General features: G+C 49.9%; 6 protein-coding genes across 6 annotated transcripts; 3 read left to right on the forward strand and 3 right to left on the reverse strand.

Annotated features, from left to right (window-relative positions):
- Positions 1–629: 629 nt before the first annotated feature.
- Positions 630–1,948, forward strand: BGW36DRAFT_395455 (uncharacterized protein; the record flags this gene model as incomplete). The annotated part of the gene is made up of 3 exons (XM_046218043.1): positions 630–671; positions 728–1,655; positions 1,704–1,948. The coding sequence occupies 3 exons, from the start codon at positions 630–632 to the stop codon at positions 1,946–1,948; spliced, it is 1,215 nt and encodes a 404-aa protein (XP_046074042.1).
- Positions 1,949–3,997: 2,049 nt separating this feature from the next.
- BGW36DRAFT_337805 (concanavalin A-like lectin/glucanase domain-containing protein) lies at positions 3,998–5,659 on the forward strand (the record flags this gene model as incomplete). The annotated part of the gene is made up of 3 exons (XM_046212996.1): positions 3,998–4,304; positions 4,354–4,794; positions 4,845–5,659. Exons 1-3 carry the CDS (start codon positions 4,187–4,189, stop codon positions 5,657–5,659), a joined length of 1,374 nt encoding a protein of 457 aa, XP_046074043.1. The 5' UTR covers positions 3,998–4,186.
- A 521-nt stretch (positions 5,660–6,180) lies between these two features.
- BGW36DRAFT_127096 (uncharacterized protein) lies at positions 6,181–7,614 on the forward strand. The gene has a single exon (XM_046209327.1). It carries the CDS (start codon positions 6,312–6,314, stop codon positions 7,467–7,469), a length of 1,158 nt encoding a protein of 385 aa, XP_046074044.1. The 5' UTR covers positions 6,181–6,311; the 3' UTR covers positions 7,470–7,614.
- Positions 7,615–7,760: 146 nt separating this feature from the next.
- On the reverse strand, positions 7,761–9,589 carry BGW36DRAFT_395457 (alkaline phosphatase Pho8; the record flags this gene model as incomplete). Its single annotated transcript, XM_046218044.1, has 2 exons — positions 7,761–8,020; positions 8,071–9,589. The coding sequence occupies 2 exons, from the start codon at positions 9,587–9,589 to the stop codon at positions 7,761–7,763; spliced, it is 1,779 nt and encodes a 592-aa protein (XP_046074045.1).
- A 450-nt stretch (positions 9,590–10,039) lies between these two features.
- BGW36DRAFT_425170 (uncharacterized protein) lies at positions 10,040–10,821 on the reverse strand (the record flags this gene model as incomplete). Its single annotated transcript, XM_046220076.1, has 2 exons — positions 10,040–10,236; positions 10,299–10,821. 2 exons carry the CDS (start codon positions 10,819–10,821, stop codon positions 10,040–10,042), a joined length of 720 nt encoding a protein of 239 aa, XP_046074046.1.
- A 659-nt stretch (positions 10,822–11,480) lies between these two features.
- Positions 11,481–14,479, reverse strand: BGW36DRAFT_357005 (heavy metal tolerance protein precursor; the record flags this gene model as incomplete). Its single annotated transcript, XM_046213836.1, has 3 exons — positions 11,481–12,822; positions 12,874–14,012; positions 14,072–14,479. 3 exons carry the CDS (start codon positions 14,477–14,479, stop codon positions 11,481–11,483), a joined length of 2,889 nt encoding a protein of 962 aa, XP_046074047.1.
- Positions 14,480–15,518: the final 1,039 nt, after the last annotated feature.

Raw genomic sequence — 15,518 nt, forward strand, 5'->3', positions numbered from 1 at the left:
CATAAGAAAGAGAGGAGGTTCAACTTGACGGCTATTTGGATCAGTTCATTGCCTATTTATAGCATGGGCCAACCTGCATTCAGTACCGCGTTTGACATTGTGCAAAAGCCCACACAGCACAGCACCAGCTCTACTGGGTGTGCGTGTCAAAGGCCTGCAAAGATCAAATGTCAACGCCTGTGGCCTGTGGTCACACACATTGACACACATTGACACTCACTTCCTTCCTTCCTTCCATGAAGCACCTTCCACCTTCCACCTTCCACCCCAAATGCTGACGACTTCCTATCTCTCCCCTCTCCCATCAAAGATCCTACACTGCTGCCTCTTTGCTTCTTTCGCACTCTGCCCTTCATTTTCATCTTCTTGGACCCAGTTTTATCTCACTGCATCTTTTATCCTCTCCATCTTTATTCTCCATCTCTGCCACCTCTTCTCCTGACCCACCACGCAGTTTCATCCAAACAAACATCGCCCGTGTGAATGGCACACTGGGCAACAGCAAACAGTTAACCGTCCTCATCAACAATCGGCCCAAGGACTCTGTCCTGTTTTCTGTTGTAGGGATATTTTCGCAGGGGGCAGCGGCAATGGACAACCTCCAGTCCGTCGATGAGCTGGATGGTCTCATGACCACTGCTCTGAGACACATGGCTACTGTTGCTGAACAAGTGAGTTATATTTACATGCCAAACTGAGCACCCAGGAAATATAATAACTGTCCCAGTTGCGTGTACAAGGCTACAACACCGAAGCAAACAAGATTGGTCAATTGAGCGTGCAGCTGGTGCAGGAGTTTAATGATGCATCCATTCAGTTGAAAGAAAAGGGCTCAAATGGCCACTATCCCCTAGCAATTCTTGCAAGTGATCCATATACCCTGAATAAAGCATCCACTAGCGCAATACAGGGAGATGGCGTGTTGCCAAAAGAGAATGCCCCTGTCGAGTTCCGTCTCGACTATCCGGCCAAGAAGAGCCCGCCGCCGTCAAGCAATGGCTTTGACGCCAAAGTGCAGCTGATAAACCCCAGCTCATGGGCAAAAGTGGTCGCGACTAAATCGAGTCTACAAAATCCTGAGAGATTAGCGGTCAGAGTAGGACGCGGGGGTAGATCCATCACACACTTTGGCCAGGCAACACGCACTGCTAATCGTGTGAAGGGTGGAAAGGAGGGAAACGAAGTACACACTGACCATCGTCGGGAAGAAATCGGCCTTGAGCATGGCAAAGGTGGCGTGGTCAATATTGAGGGGCCGGTGAAGAGCATCCCTCGCTTTCTCAGCTACCTAGCTGTACGGGTTAATGAGGGCCCTGTGTACGATATGAGTATTGTGGACGACCACAAGGCTATCATTGTTTTCCAGTACGCTCTCCATGCGCAGATCTTTGTTGATCGGAATACCGAGTCGCAGGCGACCCGTGGCGAATCCGTTTTCGGTTCCGGTGATTGGGTTGTCAAGCTTGGACAGCCAATGGACTGGACTGACACCATGACACGCATGAGCCATCCGCATCGTGAGCGCCGTCGTCTTACTTTTGTCCGCTCCAAGCTGTTCGCTGACCAGGCGAGCTACCATAAATGGATCCGGGAGGTCGAAGATGTAGCAGGCGTTGGAAACGTCGATTTTGTATGGGCATTCAACACTGGGAATGGTAAGTTCCCCCCTTTACAGTCTTCTTTCTCTCGCTCACATCACACAGCTACGGCGGTATTTTTCAGCGTAGCCGTTGCCCGCAAGGTCATGCAGACATTTACCAGCTGGCGCCAGAACCGCGGCTGCTATGAAGACTTAGCAGTGACGTACTCGACCGATCCCTGCGAAAAGGATCTCCAGCTAACGACGCAGCTGCGCTACTTTGTCCAGCCTGCGCACCGCAGCTTTGAGCAGCAATGCCCTGGCGACGGTGAACATTCGGCTACTAAGAGGTCCTCCAAGGGGGAGTGATGGAGATGCTAAGTAATTACAATTGCCGGGGTATTGTTTGCTGTCTAGATTTTACAAGCAGCATTTGCATGAGTGATTGAGGAGGTGTTGGAAGAGCAATTCTGACTTCTTTTCTTCTTCTTTTTCTCTTTTTCTTTTCTCGATAATGGGATGCAGGTTGGTCTATTGCATGTGGTGGCGTATGATGAAGGCAGAGCTTGGCCAGTTTGGCTTGGTGATATTGAAGAGGGATTTGAATCTGCGATCTAGCGAGAGCAGCGCTTACAGTCTGAGGCCGAATTTAAAAAGCTCAAGCTACATAGTACATATACGACATATGTACACAAATTGATTGCGCTGTACACGTTTCAGTCCCCAGGTAATACTGCTAAGCAAACCAAAGAAATCACGTTTCAATAGCATGGCCAAGCTGCTTCTCGTCTTCTCATGATCATCACTATAGATCTTCACGAAGCGAGGTTATCCACATAGGTCGGGGTGTCTCCCTACAAATTCCGACCTAAATCCTGAATTTGGCCAACTTATTTCTTCCCTCCACCATCTGAGAGTCAAACTTCAACGCTCAAGCCCTAGTACGGTAGACTATTGTAACCCTAGGAATTTGTGGCCCTGCTTATGGCGGATCAGCCTGCTCCAGGGGAGTTCACCTCCCACGACTACAACGGAATCTCATAGCAGTAGGAGCAAGTATACCCCCAAAGACTGCCAAGAATGCCGCAGACGCCGTGCGAAGGTTGGTGCAAGGTTCTGGAGAAACCATGATCTGCTCTCTGACAACCGCTCTACAAGTGTAACAGCAATCAACCGTCCTACACACGGTATCTACACCGCCAGCTGTCCTGCAAGTACGCGGCCGATGAGGATCGCTGTGGGACGGCGCCTAAGTCGTACGTGCGCTTGCTGCAGGCTCGCGTCGACGTTTTGGAGCGTATTATTTGCCTGCACAACATCGATATTGATGACTCGTATCTTCTTACATGTATAAACTTATTGAATACTTACTACATTGTAATGCGGTGAGCCTCTGGCTGCTATATAAGTGGTCTTTTTAGTTAGCCCATGCGGTTAGCCCTAAAACACACCCCATAGGCCCACTTTAGCCTCACGTGTAGGCTTTGAGCATACAGCTGATCAATTGATATTACTGATACATAAGCACATGTATTGATGGTTTTCTATCTAACGCTTTTTGTGATTCGTTCTTCCGTGTAAAAGAAAATAACACAAGTCTCTCTTCAATATTGCTGTCGACGACTGTAGTTAGGGGAATTGGCCAATCACATCAATATAACCACGTGACCGTCACCGACCTGATTCGGCATCAAACAACAAAGAACGCCACAATACTATTTAATATTATATAAAATATCAATGGCGATAATATTATTATAATAACAATCCTCCGAGAGTGAATCTGCTGGCGGGAATCAATACCACCTCTCGCTCTTGGCAGGATCTGGTGGCGACTGCAGAAACTAAGAAACAGGAAAAAGGCGCGCGGTGGCGTGTGAGACTGTACCGGCGCCAACGCGCGCCCTTGCAGGCTGCCGATTATTGATTGCCAACCTCGCAGTATAATGCAACGTGGTGCGAGCAAAGCAGTAGCCGAGTGCCAAACGCGCATCATTATTATATCATGATACCCCTTCAGGCCATTTTTCGATCAACACCCAGGCATGTTGAGAGCGTGTCGCTGTCAATTTGCTGGGTCCTTATCGGCACTAGCAGCGGGCTAGTTTCACCTCGGGCCTCAAGGAGGGCTGCCAGTGGGGCCAACCCCGGCAATGCGCGGCCACAATTGGCCGGTAGCCCCATCCCTTCAGCCCCCCGGTTTTTGTGCTCCGCGTGATTTGCTGGCGGCGGCTCCGGCTGGCAGTGCTAGAGCCTCCATGCCGCCAATCGCCGTCGAGAACCGCTGCCAGAGGCCAATAGGAGCTCCCAATGCTCCCCCGCCGCACAGAGATCGTCAATTCAGGGCTAGCGTGCAGTGTTCAGCATGGAAATAGCATTATGCATATAATCCATCACTCCTCCTGCTGTGTCTTGCGACGTTAGCTGCCTCGTCCTGACCCCGGGAGTCGTTAATTTGTTGTTCTTCTCATACCGGCCTGTAATTCTGTGCTATACTGACGCTCGTTATTGTTGTTATCCACTCTCGTTTCTCTCGTTCGCTTGTTCTCTTCTTTCTCTCGTTCACTAACCCTATCCTTGTCGGGTTGTATATTCGATTCCCGAGCAATGGTTCGCCTCGTCTCCATTGCCATCGCAGCTCTGTCTGCTTCATTTGTCGCTGCCGACTCTGCGCCCCAATGTGGCAGCGGCACAAAATGCCCGGCCGACACGCCTTGCTGTTCTCGTGAGTATTTTATCAGCGTGCTCAAGTTGCACTCCTAACCATTGCACAGAGTACGGTGAATGCGGTACCGGTGCCTACTGCCTCGGCGGTTGCGACCCCATCAACTCCAACAGCTTGGACTCTTGCACCCCCGAGCCGGTCTGCAAGAGCCAGACGTTCGCCAGCTGGGATAATCTGGACGATACTGCGTCCAACGACAAGTATCTGGGCAATGCCACCGCTACCGACTGGGTGTATAGCGGCAAGCCTCTCGTTAACAATGGCGAGCTGCTCCTGACCATGGCCAAGGGCTCTGTCGGTACCCTGGTTGCCTACAACCACTATATCTGGTACGGAAAGGTGTCTGCCAGACTCAAGACCTCCCGCTCTGCAGGCGTTATTACGGCCTTTATTCTGTTGTCCGACGTGAAGGATGAGATCGATTACGAGTTCGTCGGTACCGAGTTGACCACTGCCCAGACCAACTACTATTTCCAGGGTATTCTGGACTGTGAGTTAATAACCCTGTTTCATTTTGGTCCATTGCTGACATTATTCAAGGGCACAACGGCAAGAACTCTACAGTCTCTGACTCGACCTTCGATAACTACCATACTTACGAGATCGACTGGACCCCCGATTCCATCACCTGGTACATCGATGGCCAATCCACGCGTGTCCTGAACAAGGCCGACACCTACAACGCTACCACTCGTCAATTCATGTACCCTCAAACCCCAGCCCGTCTGCAGCTGTCTCTGTGGCCCGGTGGTCTGGCGACCAACGCCCCCGGTACCATTCAATGGGCTGGTGGTGAAATTAGCTGGGATACCCCTGATATCAAGGACCCCGGCTACTACTACGCCACTTTCAGCTCGGTCAACATCACTTGCTACGATCCTCCTTCCGGTGCCAACATCAAGGGCAATCAAGCTTACATCTACACTGACGCGGCTGGAACTAACAACACCGTCGAAATTGTCAACAAAAACACTGTTCTTAGCTCCTTGGAGGGCACTGGCGTTAACATGACTGCGGGTGCCTCTTCGTCCACCGCCAGCGGTACCAGCTCCAGCTCCAGCACCGGCAGCTCCTCATCTACTTCTACATCTTCTCCTAACACAGTCCCTGGTGAGGGCAACGGTGGAAGCGGCGGCCAACCCGGAGGCTCCTCAGGCAGTGGCACCAGCAGTGGCAGTGGCAGTGGTAGTGGCGGCAGCGGCTCTGGAACCTCGTCCGGGTCGTCCGCTACCTCTACTGGCTTCAGCCAGGGCGGCGACTCGGCCAAGACCGGCGCAGCCTCGGCCAACGAGCACATGCTCCAGGGCTCAATGTTTGCTGTTCTGGTGGCTGTTGTCGCTTTGATTGCCATGTAGTTTTTGTTCGGCGCGGAAAACCTCTATGCATGTAATTTATCGATCTATATTCAATCCCTCGAATCTCTGGGTTTTACATTAGCCTCTGTTCTGTTTGTTCTGAAACTGATGTAATACCTCGATTGTCGTCTTCTAGTGTTCCTGTATATATATAATTTGCTGGCCTTCAGCAATGGAACTACTTCACTACATTAATAATGTCATAATTGATTGGTTATCTATTTTGGTGATATGTCAGTGTGATTCTTATTGGGGAATTAGAAGTATCTATTGAGGCACCAAGCCAGCCTAATCCAACATTCAAGACGAAGAGATTGTAGTTGATATAATCCTTAATCAGTAATTGATATTTACCATACCTGACCTTCCAAATGGTACTTATGTAGGCTAGGCTTTGCATACATAGGTCAACTAGTGTACGTGAAGTACTGTTATGCTGATACCTTTAGCTAGCCCTTCACTAGCACAACTCTTGTTGATATATACATTTATTAATTGATATTAATAAATGTGTATAGGCTAAAATTTTATCTAATTAGGTGTCATACTTAAAATACTATGATTTGAAGTATTATCATATCTTTAAAGAACATTTCTATGAGCATTACCTCTTCCTAGACCATGGCGTGAACATCTACTGCGTGAACATCTAATGCACACTGTCCTTCTTCACAACCCAAACAAACCCTCACCCACTCACGCCCCCTCAGACTCACAATGTAAACAAACAGCCAGGCAAAAGCAGAGAGCAAAAGCCATGTGCTTCTTCAGTGCCTACCTATACTGTCTCTGCGGCCACATTGACTACGATATTAGCACACTCTGCGTGGCATTCAAGAAACAACTCCTTCGAATCTGCTCACCAACAAACCTCTCTAACCCCTCCTGCATCCCCTTCTCCCCGAACGACGAAACCTGCCTGCCACATGCCCCCGACCCGCGCCTCGGTGTGGCTGGAAATTTGCAGTGGTTCTATATTGTTTTGCCAGGAGATATAGGGCCGACGGCAAGCCTACAGCCGCTCTGTCATCGCTTGCGAGAGCTACAGAGCCGCGAGGACAGGGAAGGGTGGATGGTTGTGAGTGGGCTGTGTGGTGGTTGCACCAGTGCCGCTGAGGACTTGTGCGAGATGTTTCAGGCTTGTCCGTCTTTCGGCTTGACAGATGACATGGTCCTCGACGAAGACGGTAATGAAAATGGAATGGATGATAGTGATGTAAGCAAGGCTGAGGATTTCGACCTCCCTTTCCTCCGCAGGGTTACTGCATTGGATATCTCGTCGAAAGCGCCGGGGGCGATGGAACAAGATAAGAGTATCGGGGGTGAGATTAGTACGCCACTGCGTGGTGCTATGGGGAGGAGTGGTTATGACACTAATCGCACGTACAGCCTGGAGGAGCGTGATATTGACATGATGCGGCTGGATGAGGACGGTGGTACGTGTATTGTCAGTGGCATGGGCATTCTCGACGATCCCTTTGTTGGCCCTGCTATTCCTCAACGTGGTTACCATGACGAGCCTGTCAGTGTTGGTCATCCTGAGATTCCACATAATAAGTTCTTGAAAAGCCTTATGGACGCGGCGGCTAGTCCAAGCAATGCGTCGAGAAGAATGCGAAAGCGAGCTAGACTGGGCACGACCACCAGGATTGGGAGTAATAGCAGTTTGTTGTCTGCAGTTAGCGCGAGCGAGGCGAACCAGAGTAAGAAAAGGAAAACAGGCCATGCAACCAGCGAGCGGCGCGTACCCGAAAATTGTCCGTATTCGCTCAGGTCACGGTCGAAAGTGGGAAGCGGAGAGAGAGCTTAATGATCAATATACAAGACGGGTGGTGCGTGTTAGGAGGAATCGGAATTGTATGCTTTTTGGGAGCGCATTGGAGGTCATTACGGAGAAATAAAGGAGTGAGCGTTGGTTAGGAAAAAAAATAATCGGTGTTATTGATATCTGTGACTATGAGCAGCTTCAATGCAATATGGATATCCCTCTTGGTCACCTAGAACGCCCATTTCGATGCCGAACGAGAAAGTACAAAGGACAGCCGTCCAAAATGTCAATAAAAAGTCAGGTCAAAGTGTCGACAAATTAGGCCTCTTCAATCTAGTGATTATCACACCCGCAATCCTCCCCGCGCTTACGGAAATCTCCGTGATAGCTGTCTAGTTGATCGACACGGATATTGGCCCCAAGCTGATCGCCCAGCCAGGACAACGAATCTTGTTGGCTGAGCTTCTCGGTCACTGCGTCCACGTCGAGATCTAGGTAGGAAGCCAGAAACTTGCCGACCTCAATGTTCTCGTGATTTCCAAGAAGTGGCCATACGTCTTTTGAGGACGATGCGTAGATATTGACATCAGCGCCTGATGCAGTTAGTAAAGATCACTTAACAGTTAAATTCGTTTCTACTCACCAGAATGGCCGTGAGTCGACCAGCCCACTTGCGCCCGTCGACTTATCATGTCAGCGAAAAAGTATTTTGGTGGTTGATCAGCGTCGGGCGTGAGCAAGGAATCCACTTCTTCGTCAGTGGCATCATCGATTCCAAGCCCCTTCTTTAGAAGCTCCTCACGTACATAGGCCCGTTGATTCTTCAGGCTGTTCTTTGCACCCGCTTCTCCTAAGTATTCATTCAGCTTGTTTTCAAGATACTCAGACGAGTGAGAAGCCTTTGCTAGCACGTCGGGAAGCCACTTGTACTCTGGGTATGATTTGTGCAATTGTCGAGCGACTGCAAGACCGCCAGTCTCATGATCAGAGGTGCTGACAAGCACAGTAGGAGTGTCCTCTTTGTCTATAAAATCTAACACTGCAGCAAACGCTCTATCGTATGCAAGTACCTCGTGCACCTGTGCTGCTGGATCGTTTCCATGGCCGGCATGGTCAATCCGCGAGCCTTCAATCATGATGAAAAACCCCTTGTCACCCGCCTCGGTAGCCTTGCTAAGAGCAGCCAATGCAGTGCGCGCCATCTCCTCTAGAGAGGGGTAAACATCATTGACCTGACGACGGTCAATTTCGAAAGGGATGTCCTTCTCTGCAAAAAGGCCTAGTAATGGCAGCTCAGCATTTTGGCCGAGCGCAAGCCCATCAAATCCATCACGATCATTAATATAATGAAATCCTTTGTCCTCGGCAACCTTCGTCAAGTCCCGATCATCCGCCCGACAGCCGCCATCAGCATCCTGTGGCAGAAAGTGGCATCGTCCACCTCCAAGAAGTAAATCAACGACCCGCCCCAACGGATGTTCGCCAACTTCCTGTTCAGCAATCAAATCCTCATATTCTCGTCGGTTGGCGTGAGATGCAAAGCATGCGGGTGTGGCATCAGTGATTCGAGTGGTCACCACCAATCCGGTCTTATACCCCGCCAGATGTGCTGCCTCCAGAACAGTTCCACAAGCCGTGTGGTTGGGTAGCACTGAGATGGCACCATTATAGCTCTTGTGCCCACAAGAAAACGCCGTTGCTCCCGCTGCCGAATCAGTGATTAAACTAGACGACGAACGAGTCCGCGACGTCCCGATCTGGTGCTGGTCTATGACCAAGGTGTCGTCGATAGGCAACCCTTGCTCGAGCTGGCGGAAGCTCCTGGTCAACGATAGACTAGTCGGGCCCATCCCGTCGGAAACCATGAATATGACATTTCGTTTACCGGTAGGCTTGCCGCCTGGGCCCCAGGTGAGCCCGTCAGACCCGTGTGGTTGTGTGGTTGCGCTATGCTGATACAGAACTGCGAGAATAATGACGGCCACGGTTGCCACAAGAGACCAGGTGAAGAGCCCAACCTGCCGCCAAAACGCCCATCCCCGTTGCTGCTCCGGCCGATTGATTCGCTGTCCGGTTAGTAAAGCATCCTCTTCGTCCTCGCTCCTTATTGACGAGTGCTCCGAGGAATGTCGCGGAGCGAGGAGAGGCTCCTCTCGCGGCATATTGTATAGATGGACAGATGAGTCGAAGATAATCCAAAATTACGTGCAAAGTAAGCAATCTCGATAACCAAGGAGAAAAAAAGTCACAGACGGGGTTGCCATCTACGATAATGTTCGCGTGATGATGGATCATGGAGGTTCCCGCATAGAGTCTTAGCGTGTTACCAGATACGGCGATCGGCGGGCCCGTGACCAACAGTGTTCCCCGACGGTAACCCAATTTGTCATTGTCATTTATGATTTCCCATTACTAGTTCCCTCGCCTTGCATATCTTTTTTCCCATATACACACAAAATGGCAATAGCCAAATATCTTCACGGATAATAATACATATGGAGGACGACTTCTCCAACACCACTCACGCTGCCCTAGAAACCAAATAGATGTCTCACTCCAACATATAATATACTATCGTACAACCACCATGATAGATACTGCCAGTAAAGCCCCTATCTCCCTTTCCACCCAATTGGGATCATAGCAGCTGCGACTTCGGTGACGCCGCGTTCGGTAGCTAGTAAATTGAACTGTGCCGATGCATTGCGAGTATCCTGCACGTCAACTCGGAGGCCCAATGAGTTGATATGCTTCTTTGTCTGCGGCGAAAGCGGGAAGATAGAAGAACCCAATCCCAGGATGAGAATGTCTGGATGGAAAAGTCAGCGTCGAGGATCAATCGACTGTCACAAGGCAGATTCGACTACATACCAGGTCGTGGCCACACCACGCTCAAAAGACCCCAGACTTCCTCTGGCACTTCAAACTGCCCCTTCTCATTGACCATTTGCTCCCGCGCACCATCCTGGATAGATTGCCATGGCCGCCAAGCGAATGCCTCGCCCCCCACCAGCAAAACTCCGTCGCCATTAGTTATCTTGACGCCATTATCTAGATGGAACCCGTCGTCTAGACATGCGTCTACAGCAGTTGCTGGGGTTGGGACGTTTCGGAGAACATTGAGCTCGGCGAAGTCGGTCTGCGTACGTTCCTCGGATGGCGGGCCGCGATCGTGGCTTTGTGGCTTCGAGGGCTGAGATCGTGGAGCAATGCGAGGGTTTCGAGATTGAGAAGTGGTGCTGCTGCTGCTGTTATTGTGCCATAGAAGGCCCGGGTATGACAGCGATGGCAGTGATGGCAGTGATGGTGGAGTAGAACGACATGGCTGGCAGAAAGAGCCGTGGCGGAGCGAAGTTCGCAGAGCGCGTAGTAATTGGGGTGACGGCGAATGCATTGGTGCTGATTGACAAGAAAATATAATAAACAAGGTCACAGGATGAGACTCAAATTAGTGACGGTATCGTCGGTATGTGGCTTTAAAATGTTGAGCGCCTGTTAGAGGAGACAGCAACGGGGTGGGACTTGCTAGCAGCCAATGAGCGAAACAGGAATGGTCATGGGACTGTTAAAACAGTACAATAATAATTAAGACCGAAAATATGCCATCAATAGCTTCTAGTACCAGGAAAGTATTAATGGCGTGAAAAGTAAAATATGTAGATTGACATTGTATTCATTGCTGAATTACTAAGTGGCCAGGATGAAGATCTATCTACAACCCAAAAATGAACTTTTCCATTTGGCATGACCACCACAACCACCACCGAAGGAACATTATATCTGGTATCGAAAGGAGTCAAGTTTCAAGCACAACACGCGTGAACAATGACAAAACAGGGGCACTAGGGTTAAAGATAAAATCCAAAAAGACAAAGAATGCGCCGTTTCAGGCGCGACCTTATACAACCGTAAGGTATCAAGTAAGTAATGTGATTCAGAAGTTCGTGGGATCAGCTGAAAAGAAGTGATAATGGCCAACGAGGCCATTAGTAGTCATCTCAAAAGAGACAAAAAAAAGTAGAGCCAAGTTATAATAATTAAAGATATACTGCGTTATGAAGGCCGTCCGTGACTAGCTTTATCGTGGGAATCACCAGCTCGGCTCGAAACTCGAGAGGAAGATTCCCGGTTTCCGGCCGAGCCAGATTTGGCATTCCGTTCTTCTTCCGACTGACTAGAACTATCGTCGGCAGCGGTTGCACTGGTAGATGCGCTCCGAAGACGTTGGGCTCGGTCTTGGAGTACTTGGGCCTCAGCTGCAGCCTTCTGGGCTTTGATTTGCTTGCGCCACATACTCGCATAACGGCCTTTCATCGCTAGTAATTCCTCGTGAGTACCACGTTCAGCGACTTGGCCATCATTTAAGACTAGAATTTGGTCCGCAGTGGTGATGGTACTCAATCGATGAGCAATAACAAGCATGGTGCGTCCTCGGGAAAGCGTTGAAAATGCGCCTTGGATGTGCTCCTCAGTTGCTGTGTCAAGAGCAGCCGTTGCTTCATCCAGCAGAATGATCCGAGGATCTTTCAAGATTGTACGAGCGATGGCTACACGTTGCTTTTCTCCTCCACTCAACCGCAAGCCGCGCTCTCCGACCTTCGTTTGATAGCCGTCCGGGAATGTCATGATTTTGTCATGAATACTAGCGGCACGGCAGGCCTCGTATACATCCTCATCAGTTGCATGAGGAGATGCGTATTTCAAATTGTACATCAAAGTTTCGTTGAATAAGACAGTGTCTTGCGGTACCACACCGACGTGTCGACGCAACGAGTCGATAGTCACATCTTGAACATCGAGACCATCAATACGAATGTTGCCTCGAGTGGCATTGTAAAAGCGGAAAAGTAGTCGAAACACTGTCGATTTTCCACCCCCAGATTCGCCCACGAGAGCGGTTGTTGTACCAGGTCGGCAATGAAATGTAAGCCCGTTGAGGGCTGGCTTTCGGGCATCATATGAGAACTCCACATTATCAAAGACAATGTCTCCTGCACAGCGGTGAATGGGCGAAGCATGGGGGAGGTCGGTGACAGTGGGTTGCTCTCGGAACAATTCCAACATGCGCTCGGAATTGATCAAGGCTGACTGAATAGATCTATAAAAGGTGCCAAAAAAGTTCAACGGTCCTTGAAGTTGCGCCATATAAGTCAAAAGGATGACAAATTCGCCCACGGAGCGTTCGCCGGTGGAAACCTGATAGGCTGCAATGAAACATGTAATAAGTAGACCCAGCATGAACACAGTATTCTGACAAGTGTTCATCAAGGTAAGGGAGAAAAGGACATGGTACTCCGCTCTTTGAAAGTCGCCGACAGCAGTGCGATAGCGGTTGAACTCGTATGATTCGGCATTAAAATACTTCACAGTTTCGTAAGAGACCATCGAGTCATTCCTATGAGGGTTAGTAATCGCGGATTCACATCAAACATATCCATCAACTTACTTGACAGCATCCTCCTGTCGAGAAGCATTGACCATCTGGCGCCTTATTTCGGCTCGCCATTGCGCCATTCGAATGGTAACATAGAGATAACAGAATGTAACAATAGCCACTATTAGAGCGTAGTATGCATCAAAAGCCAACAAAAAATACCCAATTGCGACACACAGGTCAATCAGCATAGGCACCACCTGGAATGTCACTTGTTCAAGAAAGGTATTAATAGAGTTTCCCTTGCTCAACGCTGACAACACTTCTCCAGTCTTTTTCCCCAGGTGAAAATCCAAGCTGAGGCTGTGAACATGCTCAAAGGCCGCAGTTGATAGCTCCATGTAGGAATACTGGCCAACTGGGATCCACAAACTGGATCGCAGGGACCCGATAAGGCCCTGGTTGCCTTGCAGCCAACGGTAGAATATGTAAAGACAGATTTGAAACCATGGGATTCGCAGATCTTCACCTTCGGCGTCTGATAGAATATCGGTTATCCGGCCAACTTGGATGGGGACTAAAACGTTGACAACGCGCTGTAGAAGGATGAGAACGAAACAAATGACGACTACCACCTGAAGTCGGCGAGACTTCGAAGGCCAAAGATAGGGGAAAAACAGGGAATAGCCGCTAAGATATTCCCACCAGCTTGTTGAAGGTATAGTAGTCGGCCGAACCCAAGGATCAACAGGTTTTTGGGATGGCGATGCGTGACCATTTGTATGCAGAGCACCATATCCAGACCCATTGGCTACATCTGCTTCGGCGGACGATGGATGTAGTAGACCGGTTGTTTCTGAACAATTGCCTGCTAGGCGTGGATCCGCCTTCCGGCGGTTGAATTTTCGATTTGTGGAGACAATGTAGAGGAAAAGGATGGCTGCGAGAATGAATGTGCGGATCGCAATCGAAACCACATCAGCAATTTCCCACCCGGTCATGGATTGTCGAAAAGGGCCACCCTGGGGATCGCCCACGGTGGGCTCATGATGTGGATTTGTGTATATGTCTAGCCATATTCCGCAGATGACGAGGTCAATGCAGATGGCCACCACCCATGGGACGAACTGGGCGCAAGTTGGCGATGGCTTGGTGTCCACGAGGGAAATCAGAATGAGAGCATGAACGAAAAAGCAGCCGACGAGGTAAATCTACGCGACCGAGTTAATACAATCGTAATCCTTAAAGCTGGGCGACACCAAGTGCTTACCACAGTAGATTGGCCGCACCACCAATGCTCTGAACGATAAATTATAGCATGGGATACATTAATAGCTGTATCTACAAGGTAGGTCAATAGCACGGCTACTGCGAGCCATTGAAAGACGAGGCTGAATTGGGGAGAAATCTCTTGTCGGTCTCTCAATACGGTCATGGTGCTTCTGGTCCGTTTCGGCAGGGGTCGGCCACCGGGACCGTAGGCGGCCTTGTTGTCATTGGGAGTCAAGCGCCTCGCGGAGATGATGGAGCTGGCCACGAAAGCACCGATGAAGACCAAGAGGAGCACAATTGGCGCCGCAGTCTGGATGAATTGCAACACATAGCGGCCTTTCGGCAGGGCTTCTTCGCTCCAAGTCCCATGTTGCAACGACGGTCCTGGCGAGCTCGGTATCGCCATTCCTCCAATATTCTATTTCCCGCGCAAGTCCAGAGATGCTCACTGAGATTCCATGTCACTCGCCCGCAGCTGATCGCTTCTGGCGGCGGGGACGGGTCACGATCGGTAAAGACAGGTGGATACACCGAGCGAGGGTGCCTTGGACGGAGGACTCGAGATACTATATAGGGCGTATAATGTATATGTCGGCAGTCAATTGATTGCAGAGGGCCAATACTGGCACAGAGTATTCCCTAATCGTGGCAATGGAGGGGAATTCTGGATTCCTAGGGAGCAGGTATAGAGATCGTGATATAGTACTAGGCGGGCCTATAGCAACACACGAAAAAGCAAATATGCCGATTGATTAGATGACTATGACCAGCAAAAGCAAAGAAGCGGAACGAGAACGTAACGAAACGAAACGAAAACGAAAGGGCAAGCGGCGGGGACAAGGAAGAAAGTAATGAAGAGACAAGAAAGAGTATTAAAAATTAAATTAATAATGGAGGGGCTCTTTGCGCTGGTGATGGGCGCCGCAAAGAGAGCAGGGGAAGGGCAGAGTGTGAGAGGGCGAGGTTCCTGCAGTGTTCTAGTATAGCAGGTGTATGCAATAGCAGCAATAATAAAAATAACAGGTGGAAGGATGCAGCAGCAGCAGCAAAAGAAAAGTGACGCGAGGAAGGAGCTGGCCGGGGGCGTGGATTGGGCGGGCCCGCTTTAGTCAGGCCGGGTGCGGGCAGGGCAGGTGCGATCGTACATGCTCAGGTGCTAACATACTGTATGCAATACAGAAAGACGCAAACCATCAACCATCAACTTGCAACTTGCAACTCACCTGCGTGTTCCACCCTTCACGTGTTGACTGCTATAAATACTGGCTGCCGGCGACACGAACCTGCCAACTGGAGGCCTGTCTGTCTGCACGGTAAATGTAATGGCAACAGCCCTGAATGAAATCTTCCTAATGCAAGAACAATCAAAGGTCAGTCAGAAACTACATTACAATCATCCATCGCAGTTCTCAAGAATGATGAACCCAGGCCCCTTCTGGCTCCAC

This window comes from Talaromyces proteolyticus, assembly GCF_021365285.1.
Source record: "Talaromyces proteolyticus strain PMI_201 chromosome Unknown BGW36scaffold_4, whole genome shotgun sequence".
In the NCBI taxonomy this organism is placed as follows: domain Eukaryota; kingdom Fungi; phylum Ascomycota; class Eurotiomycetes; order Eurotiales; family Trichocomaceae; genus Talaromyces; species Talaromyces proteolyticus.